The sequence below is a fragment of the Aphelocoma coerulescens genome, chromosome 11, assembly GCF_041296385.1.
Source record: "Aphelocoma coerulescens isolate FSJ_1873_10779 chromosome 11, UR_Acoe_1.0, whole genome shotgun sequence".
Classification (NCBI taxonomy): Eukaryota; Metazoa; Chordata; class Aves; order Passeriformes; family Corvidae; genus Aphelocoma; species Aphelocoma coerulescens.
The window spans coordinates 8,497,476-8,521,373 of record NC_091025.1 but is presented as its reverse complement, the minus strand read 5'-3'; the positions used below and the strand labels follow the sequence as shown (position 1 = coordinate 8,521,373).

General features: G+C 43.8%; 1 protein-coding gene across 3 annotated transcripts in view; it reads right to left on the bottom strand.

Moving 5' to 3' along the window:
• Positions 1 to 2,707: 2,707 nt before the first annotated feature.
• Positions 2,708 to 23,898, bottom strand: part of AMFR (autocrine motility factor receptor) — a 28,522-nt gene continuing 7,331 nt past the window's right edge. The window contains exons 5-15 of one of the 3 annotated variants that reach the window (XR_011154574.1): positions 22,003 to 22,043; positions 20,185 to 20,317; positions 19,502 to 19,635; positions 17,948 to 18,058; positions 14,910 to 15,100; positions 13,145 to 13,248; positions 11,062 to 11,196; positions 10,329 to 10,412; positions 5,698 to 5,882; positions 4,395 to 4,982; positions 4,142 to 4,228 (exon numbers count right to left, since the gene is read on the bottom strand). Coding sequence is in view for 2 of the 3 variants with exons in the window: in XM_069027300.1 (XP_068883401.1) it covers positions 4,084 to 4,228; positions 5,698 to 5,882; positions 10,329 to 10,412; positions 11,062 to 11,196; positions 13,145 to 13,248; positions 14,910 to 15,100; positions 17,948 to 18,058; positions 19,502 to 19,635; positions 20,185 to 20,317; positions 22,003 to 22,043 (1,263 nt within the window). In the remaining variant the exon portion in view is untranslated. Of the gene's footprint in view, positions 4,229 to 4,394; positions 4,983 to 5,660; positions 5,883 to 10,328; positions 10,413 to 11,061; positions 11,197 to 13,144; positions 13,249 to 14,909; positions 15,101 to 17,947; positions 18,059 to 19,501; positions 19,636 to 20,184; positions 20,318 to 22,002; positions 22,044 to 23,898 lie in introns of all 3 variants that reach the window. The other 2 variants (XM_069027300.1, XM_069027301.1) reach the window with 2 other exon arrangements.

Below are 23,898 nucleotides of genomic sequence, written 5' to 3'. Positions count from 1 at the left end.
TTAACTCTTTCCAGTGAATGCTTTTTTGTGCTGCTTTTCTCTTCCCCTCTCCTGCCCCAGTCCTCTCTCCCTTTTAGTGAATGGTGTTTTCTCTCTCATGTGGGGATGTTTGTGCTGCAAAATAAGTAAAAAGGAAAAAAAAAAGAAAAAAAACTTTAAAAAGCAAACTTAAAAAAAAGCAAGAATGAAAATAATTTAAAAATTTTAAAAAACACACACAAAACCACAAAAAATAATTTAAAAAAATAAAAAAAAACAACAACAAAAATCGAATGTAGTGTTTACATGGAAGCCACCGTTTTCATGACCAATCCCTCGTCATTTCTATTTTGATTAGTAACCAGACGTCTTCACAGTTTCACTTTTACGAGTTACCTTTGCTGAAGAAGAGCAGTCACACCTGTTCAAAAGAAAATGAGTAAATAAAGAGGAAACTTAAAAAAAGATATTATATATATATATATATAAAAAGCGCCAGGTCTTTCTAAGCCTTTCTATTACCAATCAGTGAGGTTTCTGTGATATATTACACACTGCCAATCTCTTTCTCTGACTAATGGAAAAATTCATGTGTAGCTCAATAAAGAGAATGTTTGTCTGTACCCTGGGCTCTCCCCTCCCACGCCTCCGCCTCCTTCTTTCCCCCCGCGCCTGCCTGCCTCCTTCCAAAGGGAGGAAGAAAAAATACCAAAAATCGCATTTGGGGGGGATTTGCTGCTGGTAGCAGAGGAAGAAGGGAACTACGGATTGGTGTAACTACTGATTGTAAATTCTGGGAAAGCAGTGCTTGGAAGGGCTTTGGTGCTTCAGAACATCACTGTGAGCAAAGGGCCCCCCCAAAGACCTCCCCAGGCAAGAAAATATTTTTATTTCTTTGGGGAGTGCAAAGCTAATCACCAGGATGAGTCCTTCATTTATGGCAACATCACAAATCTCACAATATTAAAGTTTTTCCCCTTAAGATATAGAGGAAGGTTCTTCAAGAAAGTTGAGGTTTTCTCCCTGCTGCTCAAGCGATTCTGGGTTTGTTTGGATTTTTTGGGGATTGGGGGTTTTCTCCACAGTTTGGGTTTTTCCTGCATTCTCCTTCATCCCAGGTTCCCAGCTCCTGTGCATGCCAGTTCTGGGCACCATGACCACAGGTGGGACACTTGGAGAGACCCCGGCCCTGGGCACAGCGCCGGCACTGCCGGGCACGGGGCTGGGGCTGGGCACCACATTTGACATCCCCTCCCGTACCACGGGAATGCTTCCAAACCCCGCGGCACCGCCCGGGGATGGAGCCATAGAGAAGGTGACCCAAGCCTCCAGGACCCCCCTGTGCCACCCCTGGTATGTCCCCTGCCCAGCCCCGAGGAGGGAAGGGTGGGTGGCAGAGACTCCAGCATGCAGCAGCAGCTCCTGACCAACACGGCCTTTCCAAGGTTCCTGCTGTTTACAGCGACCAGAAGCGTATGCTGGCACTGGGAAAGTCGATCAGGCCTCTCCTCAGATGACCTCCCTTTCCAGGGAGGCAGAGCCAGCCAAGAGGCCACCGCTGGTCCTGTGCTCCTCTGCACAAACCAGCCTTTCATGGCTCAAGTAGGTCATCGTGCAGCGGTGCCGCAGGCAAAGGTGCCATCCAGCGGCTGGCCAGGGTCCACTCCTCAGGGAGCTGCCGGGAAAAGTCAGGAGCGCAACAGAAGTCCGGAAAGAATAGCCCCAGTCTCTGAAACACCCCCACCCTCCCTGGTGGAGCTCCAGGAACCTTCCTCTTCTCACGGACACCGGGAAGCTCCTTCTCTCATCTCTGCTGCAGCCCGAGGAACTGCAGGACCTCTGGCAGGGACAGGCTCGTGGCACCTTCTCCTTCCCCACGGATCTGCTGCTGGCAGAAGAACTGGATTCCACAGCAGGGTCCTGCAGCAGACAGGGAGGGCTGGGGAGAGCTGCTTTGCCGGTATCTTCCCAGGCACCTTTTTTGCAGCAGTGAAATTGAGGGGGGCAGGATGTCACAGCTCCCAGAGCACCAGGAGGAGGAGGAGGTGGCTCATGCACCGCTGGTGCTGCCAGCCAAGCCCTGGGGAACCAGGGACTCCTCAGCTTCTGTGTTCAGGAAACTGCTCCAGGGCAGAGCACTCCTGCCCTGAAGGTGGGTGGGCTGGGAGAGAACAGGCCAAAGTGGTGGACATTGCCCACAGACAGGTCAAAACCCATCCTGGCTGCAGGCAGCCCCTCTGCCGAGAGGGAGCTGGGATCATTCTGCCTCATCATGTACAAAGTGCATCATCAGGTAAAACATCTCCCAGAAATGCAGCAAGGAGGAGGAACTCATGGATACCCAGAGCCCTCGAGGATTTCTGTGCTGTTTTCTGCACTCCCAGAGGAACATCGACTCTGCTGCCTGGATCACAACCCAAACTCTGCATTGCTCACACGAACAATAGCTCTCATCCATCCACACACTGCCAGACAGCTCAAAACCCACCTGATTTTCAGTCCCTTGAGACACTGTTTCTCTGTCATTTCCCTGTTCACAACACAGCCAAATTCCAGTAGCAATTACTACCCTGCAACCAGAGGCTTGGGAGAATGTTCCCAAACCCAGTGTCAGGTGCTTGTGCTCCCTCTCATCAGATGAAAGGGGGAACCGACAGGGACCAAAGTGCAGATGCCCCATTTACAGACCAAACACGCACCAGGTACATGAGAAATCACACTACAGAAATTTACAATTTCCAACACTGATCAAGGTTTTATTTTTGTTTGGTTGGGGTTTAACAATAAAAACAAAACAGCTATGTTCTAGGCAAAACCAAAGATCTCAAAAAAAATTTTTGAGGTTTACTAATAGCATTGCAAGGTAAGGCTTCCCAAAGAGTTTTATTGAAATAAATTATTTTCACCTAAACATTGATGCAATTCCTCTCATTAAATTCACCTTCACCTAAAAACCAACAGTAAAAAAAGTTACCAACAATTCTAGATAATACTGGGCTCCTTCTAAAGGACGGTGAAACTAGAACTCATTCTTCAGAAGTTTAAAAATTAAGTCACTGCCATGTAAAATTCAACTATGTAAGCTAGCGGCGGCAGCGCCAAGGGGATCTCAAAAGTTCTTAAGAAAATCCAGGTTAGCAGGTTGGGCTGCAGCCAGCAAAGGTCCAGCTGCCCCCATTCCTCCAGTCTTTCATGGTGAGGTTGTGGGGTTAAAAATGAAATAAAAAGCAAGATATTGGAGCAATCTCCGCACCATCTCATCAGTGTTGCACTGGAGTCCAGGACAGGAAGGTTTTACTTTCAACTCCCCCAGCTCATGGCAACAACATAACCTCACCTTAGGTCCCTCTTCACTCCATCCCCCTCTGTCCCTCGCTTGTTTCTGGACATAAAAGGCAAAGGAAAAGTGCAGCCTTGGGGATGAACAGAGCCAGACCTCTGCCAGTGCAGAAGAGCCCAGCAACAGTGAACTATTTCATGCTGGAATCGGCGTGAATCAGCGCTTTGCTGCACAATTCATGAATTCAGGTTTTCCTGTGTTGTGTAGCCAGACAACTTCATCCAGTGTAAGAACCTCCCAGCAATGCTACCCCAGCCCTTCAAGCCGCCCTACATAACACCCTTGGCTGCTGTAGGAACAGGGACTGAGCAGCCTGCTCGTCTAACACAGGGCTTGCTGCAAGCTTCTAAGCTTCCTTCCCTCGGAGTAACTGCCCCTGATTGCGAGCAGAACATACCCGTGCGCTCCGTGACCTGCACCCACAGCTACCTCAGAACACACTTCCCCCAGCCTCTGCTGTGCAGTCAGCCCCATAGCTCATGCCAGCTGCAGAAATCATGCCCGTGGTTTAGAAATTGCATTTTGTTGTGGAGAGGATCAACGTCACATAGAAAATATTACAAAAAAGGTTAATTTGTCAGCTGTCCAAACATTATTAGACCACATGCTTTATACAGCAGAGAGGCAGCCAGCTCACTCGGCAGCACAGCCAGCTGAACTCTGAAGAGACACTTTCCTGCTGGTATAGAAAGCGCAGGGTTTTTTGTATTTAATTAATTTATTCAACGTTGCTCACGAGGAGGAGGAAGGAGGGGCAGCAAGTGCTAAGAGTTTTGCTGCATCTGAAGTCTCCGTTCAGCGGCGGCAGCGAGGGTCCTGCGGCGCAGGGTGACGGCGTCGGCCGTCGCTCCCTCGGGCAAAGGCTTCTCTGTGCTCAGCTCCTCATCGGAGGTTTTGTTTAAGTAACGCCTGAGGGGGAAAAAAGGAAAAGATGAGTGAGCAGAACCCACCTCATTCTGGCTCTGAAAAATGCATCCCCGCAGTCAGGGAGGGCTGGAAGGCAAACTAGCAGGAAAATGCCTTAATAAACGTGCACATGAGCTATGTGCTCCTAAAAAAAGCCCACATCACCTACAATAGGCTCTGCAGAGTTGGCAGGAGCTCTTAGGTTTTGTGCAAGATCCTTGTGCCTGTGGGAAGGAGCCAGTTCTGAAGGTCAGGCCTGTCCTCTCAACTCGGAGCCATTCACAGCAGGTGAGTTACAACTCCCTCTGTTCCTGTTACTCCACTCCTCAGTCTCTGGCTTTGCCTACCACAAGAAGGCAGTCCCTGATGACAGGGGGTAAGCCTGTGACAGAAGGGGCACTAGGGGCTGCACAGTGCAAGGTAAGGCCAGAGGACAAGGAAGTTGCTGCCAGAGTTAAAAATCCCAGTGAATTTTTTACACTTTAATGGGAAAAAACGGTAGTTTGAAATTCAACAGCTCTTCAAACTAGTAAACCAGAAAGTCAAAAATACTCTGTCTCCCTAAAAGACATTTTTTCAAACATCAAGGAAAAATTTAGTCTAGGAGCAAGTCTGTTTACAGACTTATAAAAGGTGTCACGGCCCCAGGTATTTATAAGGCATTTCAGTATGGAAAAGAACAGGAGCAGCAGTAGCCTGACAACACCAAAGGACCCGGAACTCCGTGGCGTTGTTGTAGGCCCTCTCAGCAGTATCCCTGTGATACAAAGGAAGGGAAAACACTTGTTAAAAACACTATGAAGTGTTTTCTGCATCACTAAAGTGCTTTTCCTTCTCTGCTTAATCAGCAACTGGGTGCTAGTAGAGTCCACCAACATAACTGGAATACCAGTAAAAAAGTTGAATTCTACCTGTAACAGCTGTTACTGCTTGGGCTAAAAGAAACAGTTCAAGTTGGTCCCTCTCTCTTCAACAGTGCTGACTGGCTGGTGCTGAGCTCCTCTGGTGAGGTCTAGACAGGGTCACCTGTCAGATCTGTGCTGCTCTGGGCTCTGTATTTGGAAAAAGTGGTGCCTGACAGGAATTTCAGCTGTAAGAGCACAGGCAGTGAGGGCTGACACCTGTGCCAGGAGCCGAACTAAAGATTACTAAAGGACTCAGCCCAAGTAACCTGTTCTCAGTAAATGCTCAGACCAAAGCCCACTGAAGCTGGAAAAATCAGCCTTTGATTTCAAAGAGCTTTGGATCAACTGCACAGGAAGCTGTGTGTGTGCTGGTACACACGACACTATTTCAGAGTTGGGTTTAGTTAGCAGTGTCAAACAGCATCCTGAGCCTGCTGTGGCAGATGTATTCATTCCTCTCACTGCTTTTCCCATCAACCCAGGCTCTCAGTGGTCTTAATCCATTTGAAACCCATTCTGGGGGACTCCACCTGAGTGGCCAGGCTGGTGTTTCAGGAAGGAACATACTTTCGAGCTTGTTGCAACAAGTCCTCCTTCCGCTGAACCAACATACGCTGCCTTTCGTCAGCTGACTTGGAAAAGCGACTTCCCCTGGCCTCAAAATCTTCTGCTTCATTAGGTTCTGCATCCATTTCACTGAATTCCACCATTTCTTCCAGTCTGGAGTTCAGTTCAAGTGGCACTCTCTCCGTCTAAGAGAAAAGGAAATAAGAAATAAGTCTTTGCAAAATTTGGGCTCTTTGCATCAAAACAACAAACTACAAAGAACTGTCATTTTCTGAGGCACTGGAAGAAACCAGAGTCTCACCTGCTGTACCCAATTCCCTTGGGTTCCTTTGAAAAGCCCAGCCAAAAAACAGAACAAAGATATTTCAAACCATGCTCAAAGATCCTGTATCCTATAATGCTGTATCTTTTATGCCATGTTTGAAAGTAATGTCAAAGACAAACATTAATTACTCATAATTAATGCTCTCTGAAAATGGGGCATTTGAAAGTCAGATTCTGCAGCTGACTTGACAAGTGATGCAACAGTAAAGAGTTGAAAAAGCAGAAATCCACGTACTAAGGAAAGAATAACAAATGTATTTGCAAAGATCATTTGTGCTCAAGAATGGAATTTATGAGGCTTTGGTTCACTGGGTTCTGCAGCACCCAAATTATCCTGTTTTAGACTGCTGGAGCAAGGCTGGCAACTGTCCCAAGCACGGTGTGCCAAGAGAGAAGCTGGCAGGCCCCACATGGTACCTCTCCCCCCTGACAGCCAGCTGATAACACTAACCTGAAAACTGAGCTGATGGATGATGGCTCTGGGTACAGCAGCTGAGGTGAAACAGCACATCCTGATCACACCCTGTCAGACAGGATCAGATCAGCCCCGCGATGCAGAGCCACGGCAATAACCAAGCGTGGTGGCATCACGAAACAAATCACCTCAGCAAAGGGCTGAAGGGTGTAGCCATCATTTGGTACCCCAGAAGATGACTCAAGCAAGTGGGATGCTCCAGAGAAGTACTGGCCAAGTCAGCCCCTGCTGCCTGGTTTTGGGCCTTTGGCAGAGCTGCTGAGGAGCTGCGATGGCCGGTTCCATGGGATTGCTGCTCCAGCCCCAACAGGCCGGCCGCAGCAGCATCACAGTACAACACACAGGCTTAGGCAGCTGATGTGCAAAACAAGTTGAGTCATCCCAAAGCCCTAGAGACAGGCCAGTAACGCCATCTCCCCGACACAACGCCTTCAGAGAGCAAACACCAAGACAAATGTCACTTCCCATTAGGTAGGTGACCCAAGCAGGAATCCCAGAGCCCAAGTCAGCACATTATGGACACTGCAACCTCAAACACAAGTACGGGTGTTCAGCATCTCTCAGCAAAACCCCAGTGCTGGAATTTACCAAACGGCTCCAGCACCACACACAGGAATGCACTGGGATAACGTGGGTGTTGGGGTCTCTTCTGTAACACGTGGGGGCACCACTGGACTGCCTCAAAGCACTGCCACATCCCTAAGGAGGGAGGGATAGCCCTGCAGAATGATCCCATGGACTGTACTTGGGGCCAAGATGACCTTGGCAGACCCCGTGGAACAGGTATGGAGCAACTCAACTGCTGCTTCTGATTACCACACAGGTGGGCAGGGAAAAGGGAAGCTCTGCTGTGGGAAGCAGTGAGGAGCCCACTCATTGTAGTCAATGTTCAGACAGTGATCTTCACTTGTTTTTCCCCTGGGCCATTAGTATCAGAAGATACAAGTTGTCTCACCTAAGGTTTGGGGGTTTTTCATAAGGTTACAAAGATTCAAAAATCAATACCCAGAGCCCAATCCTCTATCTGAGCACAAGGAACAGTTACCAAGGAGGTTTTAGAGACAAAACTATCACAGCTAATTGCAGTAAAGGTTATGACAAGCCTCAGGAATGCAGCAGATCACAGATGCAGAAGCCCATATACTACAAAACTATTCCTCTTTCAGGCTCCAAAAGTTTCATGAAAGCCATGGGATGCCTCAGAAGTGTTTCTAAATAGCCACCAAGTACTTAAGCAAAGGAGGGCATATAGCATAGGAATGGAGAGAAGGCAGAGCATTATGCACATCACTGGAAGCATCAGCATTCCAATGCACAGCTGGAGAGAAGCACATGCACAGTGTCCCACTAACGGTACAGGCCAGGACTGATAGAGGCTGTCAGTATTTAGAGCATTATCTCCAAACCTGTAACATGATTTATACCATGATGGTGCTCAGAGATGCCTCTCAACTGCCATTACATTATATCAGCACTTACACCCCAAAACCACAAGCTACAATTGGGGAAAAAAAATCAGCCATTATCTCTATCTTAAGACCTTTGAACTCCAAGTAGAATGAAGCCATAATATGACATAAGGCACTAGGAAAACCAACACTACTCGTGAAGAAGGGTTCTTTTATTTGAGTGTCTCAGCTGCCCTAAGAAGTGTTGTTTCCAACAAGCAGAACTGATGGTTTTTGATCTCCACTTGCTGTTGGAGATTTACAAAGATTCCCAGTGGGTATGCTGATTAAAAAAAAAAAAACAGAACAGGTAGAATGCTTATAAGACGTACCCTAAGGCTGCAGCACAAGGGAACTGGGGTTTTCACGGTCTCTCTCAGAGACTGTGTCATAAGGTGTCAAGGTCTATCTATCCATAATTTAGAAATTCAAGTCACACTCAGAGGAGATGATGGCAACTTATGTCCCTTCCCATTTGCCTTTAAAAAGATTCTCAAAACTCCAGTGCACCCTGCTGAAGTAGCTTGTTTGCTGTTTGCCCTTTTCTCACAGACAAGCCTTTGACTGACTACAGCAACAGATTCTTCTGGCAAGCAGAAAGAGATACACCAGGCTTTTGGTTACAAATTAAAATCAAAATCAAGGGGACACCAAAGTGACAGGAGGTTCCTAGAGCAGGAGGCTCCCAAGGCTCCTCTCCACGACAGAAATACTCTCAATAGCAAGGAGTTAAGTAAGACTCCTTGGTAGAACTCTGAGCTCTGTAACAAGGGTGTGCAGCTTGTCCCAAGGCAGCCTAAGCTAACACTAAATGCACAAAGCATTTCTGAGGCAGGAAGAGGACAGCAGCACCTTCCAGCTTCCACAACACTACCCAGCAGCACGTTTCTCTCTATGCATAGCAGTCTCAGTCTCCCACTTCAGCTCATGCCTGTGATTCCCATTTGGTACAGCACATATCCATCCAGGAAAACCCACACAGGGGCCACCAGTTCATCCTACACAAGCAGCCAGCAGCAGCCCGACTAAACTGTGGGGTATTCACAACTGTTCCACTGTCTCTAGGCCATCTCTGTGCTATCCTACACGGTAAAAACAGGTTCTCCATCCAAACCACCATTCACTCCAGCCCAAACATACCACCTGAGCAGTGCTCAGCAGCACTGCAAAGCAAAAAGGCATCTCTGTTAGAGAGCACATGCTCAGTGCTGTGATGTATGAATACCAGACCCAGGTTTTTCAGGTTTGGTAGTGCCAGGCAGGAGAGAAGAAAGATGAACAGCAACACAATCATTCAAAGCGGGATTTGAAACCAGAACCAAGCTAAGGATAACTAGTTAGATACCATTTGTACCAAGAGAGGTTTCTCTCATTAAAGAGCAGGGCAAATGCCTCTAAAACCTTCAAAGAAACCCAAAAATGCTTGATCCAGACCAAGATTTTCATTCCTGCAGTTCTGTAGCTGCTACCCCAGGCTCTTACCAAATATCTGTACCATCACTACCACCTCTTCCTCAGCCTCAACTGCATAATTAAACCAAATCAAAGGTTTTTTGTCTTGCAACCTGCTAACAAGGGAACTGCCACAGTTGAATTCCAGGTAGTAACAGGAATCTCTGAACATCATCATGGTATAAATCATGGGTATTCAGGTCACTAAAGGCTGCAGAGAAAGTCATATGCCTCACAAATTCACTCAGCCAGAAGAAAGGGAGATTTTTAAAACAGAAACCCTCAGGATGTCACTATTACAGTCAGAGAAAACAAAAGTGAAATGAGATCTTACTCTACTCGCAGGGTAATTTTTTTCCCTGCCACACTTTTGCTAGCACATGCTGCTTAGTAAAGCCCTTAGTGAAGAACAGCAAAACCCATTATTGTGCTTTGTATATAGAAGGGCTGTTATCTCTTGGTCTGTTTATATCTCACTCCATTTCCACCAAAGCTCCCCGTGTCTTAAAGTGCTTCCTCCAGAACACAAAAAGAATTCTTATACCCAGAAAAGAAATACTCCTCTTTTTAATGGAAGTGTTTGGAGATGTACAGAATGGGAATGAGAAGAGAAAGGGGAAGAGCAAAGCAGCCTGCTCTTCATATTCCACAGATGGGCATGGGCTGATCAGACATGAAAAGAGACATGATGATCTTCTGTTCTTTGTACCATTTGAGAGCACTTTCCTTCAAGGAAGAAAAAGAAAAGCACACAACTAATCCTCTACAGAGGCACCATACTCATATCTGATTTATCCACCTGACCGTGTTAGCTCTGATGTGAAATGCAAGGAAGGGCTGCCACCAACCTGACCTGGGGTACAGAACCACAGGCACCTACCAGTCCATGCAGCTTCTAATTGTGCTTTTTGCCTCTTTTTATGCCAAATTACCTGTGTGACAGTTCCAGTATCCTCCTGATCAGTACTGTGCCTTTCCACAGAGTTGTTCAATGCAGGTCTAATGCTATCTGCACGCTGAAATGCAAACATCATGGGTTTAAAACACTGTGGGAAATGGCAAAAAAACCCGAGTTCTTTGAACACATTCAAACTCTGCCCTCTGCAATGTCAGGCGTTGTGTTCAATTTAGAAACAGATAAGTTAGCAATAAACAGAATGCTCTGTGTTGAGAGAGAATTCTCTCTGTTTCCCCACACGCAGACTCCAAATAACAGTGCTATCTGATGTGCACAGAACTTGAATTCAATATTCTTATTAACAGAAACATTGTCCCCAGACTGCTTTACTGAAATCTGCTGGCACTAATTAAGAACAAGGCATCATTTTGCCGACTTTCTTTGCAAAAAATCTTCTTAAGTGGTACAATTCAATTATCTGTCAGCAGAGAAATCAACTGGAAATGTTCTAAAAGCTCTGCACAAGAGAGACCAGGAAGAGCTGCATTAACTGAGCAAATATTTGTCTCTTGTCTAGCTAGGATATTTTCAATATATTTTTGGTACATGACTGAATACACTGCATTTACAGAGATTTAAACAAAGGGAAAAACAAATCCCAGATTCACCAGCGCTTCAACTTGCTTCATTCTCCTCACTCATTATTAACAGGCTCAGTGCTGTGATAAGAAAGAAAGTAATTTTATGTGCACAGTCTTATAACTCACCTGTGTGGGGAAAGGCACCTGGATGCGCCCTTCTAGGATGTTGTCAGTGGTGATCTCTACAGAACGAGTTAGCTGCAGATCCTGCAGAACTAAATGATAAGGAACCTGAGGGAACATCTCCTGAATCTGATGGGCCTGGAGAAAGCAATACAGTCAGTATCAGCAGTAAATAGAAGTTAGCTGATAAGTATGTCAACAGAAAGAGATTAAAAATATTATCAGCTCTAAGATGCTGCTCATGATATGCAAACCCACACACACAAGCAAGAGAGAAAGAAAACCCATGCTGGCATTGACTTCCAGGGCAACATGCTGCCTCCACTGAAGTCAACAGCAAAACTGCAGCTCCTAGGGAGACACCACATGGCCCTGAACAGTGCCTGTAGATGCACAAAGGCTTCAAAGGCTTCCCAACCCTCTTCTTATGACAGCCTTTTAAATAAAGCTCTATGCAAAACTCATGGCTGACTGAAAGTTAGATCAACACTGGGAAGAAAAAACCAATTTTGCTTTTTGACAGATTGGTTCCAAAATGGTACCGATAAGGACAAATGGAGCAAGTTTTAATAAGCCACTCCCTCCAGCCATCCTGCCTACAAACCAGTTTAATAGGGTCTGAAAATTCAAGTAAATTAAACTGAGTTGTCAGGGAACAACTGACACTGAATTATTATTGAATTTCAAGTAAGTTAAATAATATCCAAATTAAATAAGTAAAGGTAAGAGGGAAGACAAATAATATGCTTTTAGAGACCAACAACTAGATTTCATTTAATATTAAAATGTCTATTTTCACTAATGCCCAAAGTCATGGGGGTCAGGGGGGAATGAGAACAGCAATAAGAAAAGAAAGGTGGAGGAGTTCTGAGAGCAAAGCAAAAACTACACACCAATTGACAGTGAGTTCCAACACAAGCAACTACTGCAAACCTAACTCTCCATTGTACTAACTTGTGATCAAACCAACTGATTTAGCATTTCAGCCTCTGGCTTTCCCCTCAGAATACTTCCCTAGGTTTTTGTTCAGTAACACAAGGGAGAATTTCACTTACTTTCTATTAAAAATGTGTAACACTTTAATAATTTGCTAACCTGAGCCTTTCCATTAAAGTAGACATTTTAATATAAGTTGCTACTGTACTTTTGATAATACACAATCCTAAAAAACCATTACTCATCCTTAACAAAAGCCCATTTGTGTCACTATGTCCAGTAAAAGAAAAATTAAACTGACCTCAGATGGAGAGTTCCTGCATATTTAACTAATAAATCATCTGCCAACACCTTATTGCTCCCTCCCTGCTTCAAACACCCTAAAAATAGTGGCCTTACCCTGCTGATGTTTAAACAGAAGTAAAGGCTATGGGAAAGACCTAATATTATGAAAACTCCATCACTTTCATAAGACACCTCACTGAACATTTATTAACATGGTACAGAATACAGTAGCTTGAAGAACTCAAAGGAAATAGTACTTCTCAAAAAAAAAGAAGTGTCTCATGAGGCCTTTCCTTTTTGTACATTAGAGTGTTTATGGATGAATTCAACAAATCTGGAATTTCATCCTCTACACTTCTACCATCATCATGAATCAGCAAAAGCTGAGGGTGCTAGAGAGACCACCTCACACTTCTAAGACACTGGAACTGCTATCTTGAAGCTTAGTGCTATTAAAGATTAAAAAAACAAACCAAAAGCTATAGAATGAGTTTGATCAGTTACTATTCGACCAACAGCTAAATTCTCTTTACACACCCTTTGGTGCTGCAAGTTGTCACAGAAGTAATGAAAAAGAGCTAAAGAAGTTGAACTAAGCAAGCTGACAAAAAGTCTGCCTATCTACACAGAAGAACATGTCATTTTTCTTCCTCATTCACCTACCTCCAGAACTGTTCTTTTATGCTGGCACATTTGAACCCAAATATAGCCCTAACTTCACTAAAATAAAGCTTTTCTCACTCAGAAGAACAGCTTTCATCTAGTGTCTAACCACTGTTTTACTTCCTTCCCCTTTCTGTTCTCCATCTCCATGTAACCCCTTCCCCTACACAACACAAATGGGAAGGCTGAGGTGCAGTCTTACCATAACATTGAGCTGGGAATTGCTGGCTTGTGCAATTCCGAGGATGTTGGTGGTGTGCATCACTTCCACGGAAAAACTGGGCAGCCAGCTGGCAATTCGGGAGCCTGGAAGTAAGAAATGGTAAAAACCAAGAAAGTCAAGAAAGCACATGAGGATCTGAGCAGGCCAAGTACTTCTACGTGTATTTAATGTAAGTCTTCATATTCCACAAGGTACATGCAGGGAGTTCTGCAGTGCAATCTATCCCTAAGGGGTCCCAAACATGGAGATGGTTGGAGTGAATCAGTAACTGCCAGTACTCTCTTCAAACACACTGTCACATAGTGGTTTAACAATGTGGGGGCTGGAAAAGGATCAAGGAAACAACATACCCTTACTTTCTTCTTTTAATGTTCCTATTAAATTGAAAATTAAAATAATCCAGAGTCAAATCCAGTTCTGGAATATATTAATAAATCCAGCAATTTTACAAAAAACGGGACAGCTTCTAAGCAATCTGAATCCAGGCCCAAAATGGGTAATCACTGAGAAATATTACTTCAAAGGGACACAGACTAACTGAAGAAAGTGACTGCTGCAATCATGTGCTTCAGCTCAACAGAGTAGGGCACATGGGTGGCTCCCTCCTCCTTCTATGCTGCCACTTAAATAAACACAGGCTTTGCTCTATGCCACTTCTCCTTCTATCTCCATGGTAATTCTGCAGGTCTCCAAGTCACCAGAAAGCACTGGGGAGGGACAGCCATCAAAAATACAATGTTATTCTAAACATAAATGTCCTTTGGAGACCTAAAGTACCTCAGAAGTGGAAGCCATGCAGAAGCTATCAGCCAGTCGCCATGTACCTAGAAATTGTCTAACCCTTCTCTGCCCATTATTCTCCCCCCACAATCTCCAAAGATTTCAAAACAAGCACAGATGAGGAAAGGTCACTATGTAAGTTTGCAGCACCTCAACTGCCTCATGGGAGCTCCACAAGGCCAGAGCCCAAAGTTGAATATTTGCAGTAATGAAATCTACTGAGAAACACCAAGACTGCCATCAAAACCTGGGAAATTGTGAAAGACAAGCACACACCAATGCCAAAATTCTAAAAAAATCTGGAAGACAAACAACATAAATTGCCTTTTTCAAAACAAGTTGTCTCCATACACAGAACCTACCATGGCCTGGAATTACATCTGCTTTGTGAGTACTTGTAACACACTACTAAAAACCCCCCAACATGTAAAACTGTTGTGGTTACATGATTCCTTCTGAAACTAATCTTCTACACCTAACCAGGAACTGCAAGTGTCTTGTAAATTGAGTAGCAAATGGACTTTTGACAACCACACAGTAGCTAGGGGATAGGGGAAAGACTGACTTTTAGACTGCACCACAGAGGGCTTTTATTCCCCCTCTTTGACTGTCCTTGATTAACTACCACATGGTAACAAAAAAAGACACAGACACTTCCCATTCTGCTTGTCAACACGGCACACAATGAATAAATGCCAGTAACTGAAGCTGCTGACCACAACAAATCCAGAAAAAGGGAGCACTTGTACAAAATCTTTCAAGGAATCTCCACAGCTCTGGGAAACCTCAGAGATGCATCTGAGCTCTTGCAAAAGAACCATCAGAAACACAAAGGTGTTTGACAAACACAAGCAGAGCATGGTTTGAGTTTCAGCTGAAGCACAGGCAGAATTCCCTTCTACACAAGGCTGCTCCCCCTGTTTATTTGGGCAACAGCAGCAGATGTCAAATGTGCTCAGCTCACCGTCAAAGTGGAAGAAGTGATTGTGCTGGTTCAGGCGTGGTCTGCCTTCTGCTGCTGCCACAGGAACCAGGTTCTCATCCAGATTTTCCCTTTGGTGATCCTCCCTCACGTGATGACTGTCAGTGATATTAAGAGACATTCTGCAGGTGGGGCAAGATGTGTCTTGTTCCAGCCAGGAACGCAGGCACGAGCTGACAGGAAAACAGTAACACTGTGGTGAGTTTGCAGTGTTTTTCCAAGACACCACTATCACAAAGTACATCAAGCAGCTGTAGCACATTCTGTACACAACGTGGACTGCTCAGAGATACCTTTAATGAGCTCCTGATGACTCTGGCATAGGTTTCTTATTTCTTTCAACTAAAAATACTCAAGTGTTCACTTTTTATAAACATGCATGCAGATTTATCGCAAGCTTAAAACACTCTTCAAGCTTGCTGTCCCTCAGAACAAGCAAGTTTTGCCTGGAAAGGAAAAGAAAGCATTTCTTTTCTCTCACCATTCCCAAATGAAAAAGGCAAAAACCAACTGGACACATTGTTAATGTATCCTGACACATTTTCATAGAAGTTCTGTCTGTGATGAGGCAATGGCACCTCCAGTGTTTTCAAACAGCTTTTCAAAATACCAATACCCAAACCACAAAAGTCAGTACCACTCCAGGAACTCTCTAAACAGATTTATTGATACTAGCAATTCTGTGCCATTACAATCCTTACTTAATTCTGAACATTTTCTGTTCTGCAGAAAGTGAGAAGTGTTTGAAATGCAGGTTGAAACACTCAAAGCTGTGCATGCTTTTTTATTCATGCTGATATGACCCACTTGCAGTATTTGCTCAAGTTAAACCTAATTTTCAGTGTGGAAGAACTGAATTTCACAGAGCTGAACACTTCCCAATAGTATAACACATACTTCAGATTTGCAGGGTGTGTTTTTTTCCCAGAAGTTCTCAAAACACTTTAGAAAGGTAAAGACATACAAAAAGATCAAAGAACGAAGGCACAGATTACAGGTTTGGGTTGACAGGGCAAGGGAAAAGCCCTAATTGCAGGACTGTAGTGAAGTAAAGGATACAAGGATTCTGTCCAATTGCTGAAACTTTGCCACAGTGTTTTCCATCATATTGCATGGAGGGATATACAGTGATGGGTATCCCAGAAACAACCAAAGCACCACAGTAAAAATCTGCCACCTTCCACCACCTTGGTCACCAGCACAACCAGCATGCTGGCGCTGGCACTGCTGTCCAACATCACCTCCCTGACCACAGGAAAACCACCCTGCCCACAGCGAACTCAAACCTCTGCTAGAGTTGTACTCCAGAGGTCACTTGGGAAACACCCGGAGTTTCCCAAGCTGCCACCATGCTGCTGCTGCTGCTGCTGCTGCTCAACAGCTCAACAACCGAGATGGTGGAATGGGCACAACCCCGTGTCAGCTGCATCAGCACCAGGCCCTAAAAGCCAGATGTGGTCACACCCATTGTGTACCACACAGGCAGAAGAGCTTGGTCACCCACAGCACCTCAGTAGGAGGAGGGCCAGCAGGTCAAGGCTGGCAGCCTTTCAGAGCAACAACTCTTGAAACTGCCTGCTTTCTAGAAGGTAAAGGAGAGAGTTTCAACATGCCTAAAAGATTCAGACACCTATTCCCATACATTTCCTTAATATTTAGGCACAGGGTTGACCTCAGCAACGCAAATCTTCCCTGCCACCTTCTCTTCCACTCCAAATAACTGATGGTGGAAAAAAAATCCCACGTAATTGAGAATGGACACAGTGTTCAGCCTGTTGACAAAATCACCAGGCTTTTATGAGGAGAGAAACCACTCTCAGGTTGTAAATAGGGTTATTAGTTACATCTGGTTTTATATGCTAGCCATCCACTGTAACATGTTCCCTTCCTAAAAGCACCACGGAGTGTAACTTGCTTCAGGACTGTAATTGCTTCAGAAAAAAATACAAAGGGATCCTTTTAAATACAGAGAAAATGCCTTTCTGAAGAGAAGACCCTGGGCTTCTCAAGTGCTCAGCAGGTGATTAAATATTCACATGATTCAGTAGCACTGGAAGAGGAGTTTCTGCTATGGAGGCACATTATCTCATTAGAGACTTATTGGAACACAGATAAATATTTATGGCAAGGTTTGTCATAAATGACAACAAATTAGCACACAGATTACAACCTCTGGTTTGACAGTTACCAGAAGAGTAAAAAGCTATTTACAGAAAGTAATGCCACAGGGACAATTTAACTGACCTGCATATTCATCACATGGCCCTCCAGAGATGCCTGATTCAATCCCTGTATCTCCTTTCATATTTAAGCACAGGTATGGAAGTGTAAGCACTGCTACAAAAGAGCCAAGGAAAGTCACATCCAGCTCAGCACACTGTGTCCACAAGCATCTACCACTGTTCACTACTGAATGAGTGTAAGAAGCAGTGTATGGGAAGATCCTTTGGCCCAAAGTCTCCCCATTCTAACTACCAGCTGCTTAGGGACCATTTCTGCTGATTTGGTTAACCTCTTTTACAGCCCTGATGGACTCATTGCCCCTTGAAACACAAATTCAGACCCGGCCTCCTCAACTGTCCTGGGTGACTCACCACCATGTGAGGATGCACTATAGAAAAATATTCCCTGTTTTCTCCCTAAAGTTGATATCTGGAAGGTACTTAAGGATTCGGCTCCCGTTTTTCTTCTTCACCTGAAAATCAACACAACCTCCACACAACAAACCTACTGACCCGTGTTTGAGAAACTCAACACTAGTTACCCACTAGATGACAAGGGGCACACTCTTAGTTTGGGAGAAAAGAAGTGCACCAAGTGGAACAACTCAAACATGAAAATGACTGGAGTGAACAGGACTTGTACTTTGTTGTCAGAAGAAGACCAAGACAATCCAGGCACCAAGCACCCAACAGCTCTGCTAGTAGTTTGTCACTTGCCATCCCACAGTAAATTTCAGCCATGCCCATCTATCCCTTCCCTTCTCAGCTGGGTGCACCCTCCCCATCCTGGACACGTACTTGTGGAAGAGGTGGCCGCAAGGGAGTTTACGTGCAGATTGCATGGAGTCCCAGCAAATGGCACAGTCGTCATTGTTCACTGCCAGCTCCTCTGGTGTTGCAACTGCAAATCTGGGAAGAACAAACAGGAAGAGACAAAAGGAATGACTACACAATCTCAGCATGGCCTCCTCTCTAGAGAATCCAGTGCTGAGAAAACCTTACCCTTTGTGTTAACATTTCATTAAGAGAGCTATGCCAACAGATTTGTTATTTTTTTGATAACTCAAGCTACACTGCACTGTGCTTTGGCTTAGTACTTTCCAAGAGACAATTATATGATCATTTTGTTGAGATCCTTAAATTATAAACTGTATAGATTTGGTTTATGTCATTTTTCTAAATGAGTTTTAATAGCTGTACCCATTAAGCTGTCTCTTTGGGATCATAAGCATTTATGGACTGACTACTTTTGGCCTCAGATCTTGCCATTCCCATTTGTCTTGACTTTTTTCCCTTTTTTTAAGCTACAGTGCCATGTAAGCAGTTACTACACAGTATCCAAACACAGACAATATAGAGATGAGTGATGTAACAACATTTCACAGCAGTGCTGGTGTGGAATATACCTGAAGAACAACCACAAAAAGGCAGCTGCCAATGGCAGCTTCAGAAAGAAGTTAGAATGTGGTTCTTCCAGCACAATCAGAATGACCAAAACACACTAAGTCGCTCAGACAAGATGTCTGTGGCACAGGCAACCCAAACAGCTTTGTGAGCAGCTCCAAGGGGATCAGTGGCTGCATCTTACTGAAAGGAAGCAATGCACTGTGGATGAACTTTATTACATAGCTCTTAACCTGGTATCACAGCCATTAAATGACTTTCCAGAAAGAAAACCTCATGAATTTCTAGACAAGCTAGCCTTCTCCACCTGGACTACAGCAGCAGGAATGAGAATTAATCAAACCCACAGAGGCCCAAAATTGAAACAGTACAGTGATGTACAGAAAGAATAAAACTCCCTGTGGCTCTTAAAATTTTTAAGAACATAGCTGAATGTTGAAAACATTGGATCAGAGATGCAGTACTATCTGGTATAATATTAGGTTTTGGCAGGCCTCCCAATTTCTCCGTATCACCTCACTAAAAGGGAATGAACTAAAGTACTGCCAAGGTGCTCTCAGCTCCACTTCAGGTACAGAGAGCTGGCTTTAGGTTTAGTAAAAACACAGTTAAAGCTAGGCAGGTTTTCATTAATATTTTGATTTCATTTCAGTCAGTAACTGAATACTATGGTCTGATGAAATTAAGAGCATTGATTTCTATCCCAGCCAAGCAAGCATTTGACAGCTGAAATAGGCAGAGCTCTGCAGAGCTTCTGTCACCTCACTAAGGTAGTATGTGTGAGAATACAGGAGAAGAAATACTGGACAGGGGAGTTCACTTTTTGTCACTTAATATGTTACCAGTAATACTGCCATTCTACAAGTCAATCCTACGTATCTTAAAACCAGAAAGAGTGTCCTCTCTACCAGATCTACATCAAAATTACAGAGCAAGTAAGAGGCTCACCTGGCTTCCATGTTTCCAACCACACGCAGGTAGTTCTTGTGCCGCCGAATTCGCCGCTGCACCTCGTGGAACAGGTAGCGCAGCTGCATGAAAATCACCAGACTCGCCATTGACAACCAGATATTGCCAAACAGCTTGGGAAAAAAACAGAGCAGGGATTAGAAACAAGCACCATGGCAAACAGGAAGCTGCATCAGGTCTTAAGAGACAAAGAAATCGAGAAACCAGCCCTGAAGAATTTCACTTTTGTTGGGTCCATTCACACCAACCGTGCATATTCAAAGATACTACCACTTATTACTTCTTCAGATACAACTTTGGCAGCACAGCATTTATAATAAGGATAAACTGTATTCAGTACTGTCCAGCTTAGCATCCCCTGCTGCCAATGAAAATAACTCACTCTGATATTACTCAATAAAAAAGCTAATTAAACACCTACTAAACAGATAATTACACACAGTAGTTAATACTCCTTAACGAAGTTATTTGTGATTACTCCAACTACACAGGAGGAAATAATGCCAGAATCCCCCCTCTATATTTTCATCTCTATTTAAGTTACTTCTTTGTAATATCTGGTTTCTAAAATAGGCAAAGTAAAAATATATATATAAAATACGTATACCCAATACCCTTTAAGGCCAGTCTATTCATTCAGCATTATGTCCAGTATTTCATACCAGCATATGAATATGATGCATCAAGTCCAGGGAAAGCAAGGTTAGCTCCATGACAAAATCTGTGTAGTAGACGTAAGTGCCTTTGCCCTCCCACGTTCCCTCATGGTTGAGATCCCAGAGATGAACTACATATCTGCAAGAGTGAGGAAATGAACATTATTCTTATTTTTTCTGTCAAATAGCATCTCTATAACTCAAACTATCTTGTCCATTTTTCAAACAACTTCTGAATATGGATTCTTTGCCCTTCCTAGGCCCTGTGCCCACAGTCTGTGCTCTCTCCAGGGGGACTTCTTTTAATGTTACTGGTTTCAAACAGCAACATTTTTAAAAAGTGAAAAGCAGTCAATGCTTAGCCTACATTGACACTACAGACATTACCAGCTAACAAAAAAGATGCAGCATTCACTAAAAACTACTTCATGTACTAAAAGTCAGAATTATAGTAACTACAGAACCACACTTTTCAGCACATGAGGTGTTTCTCAGGTGAGTCATTACAGCTCAGTGTCAGACCTGAAATGCTGAGTGACCTGCACAAAGAGGCTCCTGAGTCACACACCATGTCCTACCTATGCACTCACAGGCGTGTAACAGGTACACATGCACGTGACTTTTTCAAAGCAAAACTTCGAAAGACCAAGACCTTAAAACAAACCCTGTAGAATGACATTAAGTAGCATCTATCAATCCTCATCCAGCAGCACCCATCCACTTTAATCCAAGCTTCAAGCTATCACCACCCGCTAAAGTTATCCATGCATTTCAACCCCCATCTGTAAAAAGCACTCTTAAAATGCATTTCCATCTGTAAAAATCATTCTTAAAATGCTTCTACATGTATTTAATCCTTTGTACTATCCAACATACCTGCCAACTGTTTACTAGCTGGCTTTAAAATAAATGTTCCTGTAACTACTTAAACACCAGTACAATCTTTTATTCAAATAAAGGCTTCAGGATAAGACACACACATCACTCAAATAAAACAAAAAAAGTCAGTTGCAAAACTTGTGCTTAAGAAACAGCACAGGCTAAAGTTAACCACCTTTACTCATCTCATCAACCTGAAATGGTTTGGGTTGGAAGGGATCTTGAAGATCCTCTCTTTCCAGTCCCTTTGGCTGCCTCATCCAATCAGGCAGTGACCAGTTCCAGGACAGGGCATCCACAGCTTCTCTGGGCAACCACTCACTATGCCAGTGACTCACCAATCTCACAGGGAAGATTATTTTACCTCGTATCAAATCTAACTCTGCCTTCTGTCAGTTTGAAGTCATTCCCTCACTCCATGCCCTTGTCCAAAGTCCCTCTCCAGCTCTCTTGGAGCCCCTTTAGGTACTGGGTGAGGCTCTAAGGTTTTACCAGAGCCTTCTCTTCTCCAGGCTGAACACCACCAGCTCTCTCAGCCTGTCTCCATGGCAGGTGCTCCATTCCTCTGAAAATCTCTAAGGACTTTTCCAGACTCACTCCAGCAGGTTCACATCCTTCATAATGGGGGCCCCAGAGTTGGATGCAGCACTCCAGGTGGGGTCTCAGCAGAACAGAGCAGAGGGGCAGATCCCCTCCCTGGACCTGCTGCCCACACTGTGGGGATGCAGACCACAATGTGGTTGAGCTTTCTGGGCTGCAAGCACACAGTACTGGGTCATGTCAAGATTCTCATCCACCAACACCCCCAAGTCTCTCCTCAGGACCGCTCTCAATCTCCAAACACGTATTTGCAATTCAATGAGGTAATTACATACACCTCTTACATCAACATGCTGTATGCACTACTGTCCTGAGCAACCATCCTGTGAAACATAAGCTACTCACCGTAAAATCACATGAGCAGTTCTGACTGTCACCAGCAGAGACTGCAAAAGAGGAAGAAAAAAACCATACACGTTAACATTCTGGCAGGGACAGTGGTTCAGATGCAGGAGCTCAAGGGCTAAAACACAAAACGTATTTATTGCAGCTTAACAAGTTCCTGTGAACCAATGGTCACTATAGGTGACTGTGTGCACAATATACCTGAGACAACCATGAAGCTTATAAATAAATATGGAAGAAATTGTTCCCAAAGACACAATGCTATTAAAGCAGCCACTAGTGCTACTGCTGTTACGTGCCATTTTTTCCTGAGTACACAGAACGTATTGCCTTTTTCAATTATTATCACTCAGCAAGTGTTGAGACCACAGTCCCACCAACTAACTCTCCTAATCCCACTTCTTAAAAAAAAAACTGGAAGAACTGAATAATAACAGAAATTTGAGGAAGTTAACTTTAAATAATTCCCCACTTTGCTGAGATGTAAATGCTGCTAAAGTAACTTCTCTCTTTAATCATACTTACATTTCTAGGCTAAGTACAGAGCAAAAAACCTGAGTATATCAGAAAGTGTAAGATCAGAGGTGTAAAGACAAGTCACCAAAAAAGTAATTACATTTCCATGGGCTCTTATCATCTAAGAGACAGTGGCCCCATCACCTCTCTGTAATCCATCAAGCCCACAGTGCTCCATCTCTTCATTCTATCCTCACAGTGAAAAAAAGCAGACATGCTTCCCCCAGAGACTGCCCACACCACCCTGTAGTTAGCAGGGGCCAAGTGACACTGAGATCCAGGGGATTTACAATGAGCAACTGAAACCACTTCTGTGAAACTGGTCTGATGGCATGCCTTCAGCATAAGTACTACAAACAGGACAGAAGAACTATCAAAACCACTAACTTCCCAAAGCAGCAATAAGCTGGTTTGTTTGAATAATTTTTTCCATCTGTAAAAAGCATTCTCAAAATACTTCTATGCATATTTAACCCTTTGCAACACCCTACATATCTGCCAACTGTTTACTAGCTGTCTTTAAAAAAAAAAAGATGCAATGACAGACAGACTGGACACTGCTTGCTGTACTATAATTCTTAAACACCATATATTAAGGCAAAAAAAATTAATGTTTACTCAGAAATACAGACAAGTCCTTACTCAACTTTCTCTGGGCATTTGCACATTTCACATCCACCCTCTGCAGTAAAGAAAATGCTGACAAGCAGCAGAGAACATGGGGAAGTCTACCTAAAACACAAGAAAAACATCTATATTGCTTTATTGAAAACCCTGAGCTAAATCAATGTTTGCAGAAAATAAATTAATAGCTTAATGTAACTTAATGTAATTCATTCATACTAATGGAATACACTTGGCAGGGTCCCTCTCAAGGAGCATCACACAAGCCACCACCAGAAAATCATTTCAGTCTGAGAGATTTAATGTTTTTTACTAAGAGCTTCAAGTCTGCTATGAGGTGTCACTGCCAGTACCTGTACAGAAAGAACCCTAAATGTTTTATTCTACTCACATGAGTGCTGGGTATTAAAATCAAGGAGATTACTCATGGTTGCCTAAACCATACAGGAAATATTTAAAATGTTCAAAAATGGCAAGATATTAGACAATCTCCTATGAGGAAAAATTAAACAGACTAGAATTCTTTTGCTTAGAAGGAAATGCAACAAAACAACAGGCAAAAGAGGATGATAAAATCACAAATTCTATGAAAAATATTAAACAGGGAATGATTCTTTGCTTATTTTCATCGTAAATGTATTTGATGATAGCTAAGGACATTATTCCCTGCCCATGGCAGGGGGGTTGGATAGATGATCTTTAAGGTCCCTTCCAACCCAAATCATTCTGTGATTATTAAACAGAAGATTCAGAACA